At 33.5% G+C, this 1,440-nt stretch overlaps 1 protein-coding gene across 1 annotated transcript in view; it reads right to left on the bottom strand.

Moving 5' to 3' along the window:
* Positions 1 to 997: 997 nt before the first annotated feature.
* LOC138863253 (uncharacterized) overlaps positions 998 to 1,440 on the bottom strand; it is a 139,387-nt gene continuing 138,944 nt past the window's right edge. Inside the window, exon 8 of the mRNA XM_070127435.1 lies at positions 998 to 1,117. Coding sequence (XP_069983536.1) covers positions 998 to 1,117 — 120 coding nt within the window. The remainder of the gene's footprint in view (positions 1,118 to 1,440) is intronic.

Genomic DNA, 1,440 nt, shown 5'->3' with positions numbered 1-1,440 from the left:
TTTTTACTATTGGGATTTTATTAGTTTTAGCCCTTTATTTCATCACAAATGGACTTATATGCTAATTATTAGTCATTTTCATCATTACAATTATTTTTATAATGATGATAACAATATTGATAATTTTTCAAATAAAAACGACAATTGTAGGGAGGCGTAACCCAGATTTGAAGTTTTTTCCGGGCTAACCGAAATACTTAAAGGAAAGTTTTTCTGCAGTGAAAAATGTAGGTTCGGGCCACGGCTGCCCCCCTTTAAAAGGGGTTGGGGAACCCTTTTAGGGTAAGGGGGTGGGGGATCAAAAAAGGGGGAAAGAAAAGAATTTGTTTTGAATTTTGGGATGGGGGACCCGCTAACCCAGGGTCCCGTCCCAGTTTTTTAAGGCACTTTTAAATTTCTCCCCCCTTGATTGGCGGGGAAAGGGCAAATAGACCTGGTTAACCCCTGTCAATTAAATTTTAATCAATTGAATAGGGGTGTTCCGTTGAAACCACTTTCTGACGTTCAGCCTAACCATATGGTAAAATACATACAAAAAAGTAATCTAAAAAAAATAAATAAATAAAAGAATGTGTAAAACCAAAAAACAAAAAAAAACTTCCAAGTGGGGAGCCCGGCTGAAGGCCTTACCATAAAACAAAGACAAAACCAGCAAGTCTGGCGTCAGAGCTGAAGGCTTAAAACCCCCTTTAAAACCCAAAAGAAAAAAAAAAACGACAGTATAAAACCCAGTCTGGTGACACCGAAACAGGGAAAAAAAAAACTAAAAAATACTCAGATTCCACTTTGAAAAGTTGAAGTTACAAATAAAAAAAGAGAAACAGACCAGCCAAATTCATTTAAAAATAAAAAATAAATAAAAGGATGTTCTAATTATTCAAAAAAAGTTTTGAGTCACTCCACTCCTATGTAAAAAATATCATGATCTCAGTACTTAACTTTTAAACTTCCCTGATCGTCTCTGTGTTGGTTCAACAAATTGGCACACTCCGGTGGTTCAAAGCCGGAGGATATAAAAACACTCGTTGACGTCTCGACTGCTGTTTATTGTTTCTTTTTTCCCTGCCCCCGGGGACGTCAGGGCCAAACATTTATACAAAATATATTCTCTAATAAACTAAAAAATAAAAACGAACAAAAATAAAAAATAAATTATAAAAATTAAATCATAAGAAAAAGAAAAGCGATAACTAAAAGAACAAATAAACACGTACGTAAAAAATGCTCCCCTAAACTTAAAATGAAAACTAAGAAAAAAATTAAAACTTTATTGAATGTTAAAAAAAAAAATGAATAAAAAAAACGGGGGTAAAAGGGGCTAAAAATGTCTCGTTGTTAAATCATGAATAAAAAAGTTAAGAGAAAACACAGAATAAAAGGGAAACTAAAAAAAACAATAAAAGTCAATAAAAAAGAGAAAAAACGGCCCAAAACCGGGGA

This window comes from Penaeus vannamei, chromosome 11, assembly GCF_042767895.1.
Source record: "Penaeus vannamei isolate JL-2024 chromosome 11, ASM4276789v1, whole genome shotgun sequence".
NCBI lineage: Eukaryota > Metazoa > Arthropoda > Malacostraca > Decapoda > Penaeidae > Penaeus > Penaeus vannamei.
The sequence above is the reverse complement of the archived record's forward strand: the minus strand, read 5'-3'. Positions and strand labels throughout refer to the sequence as shown.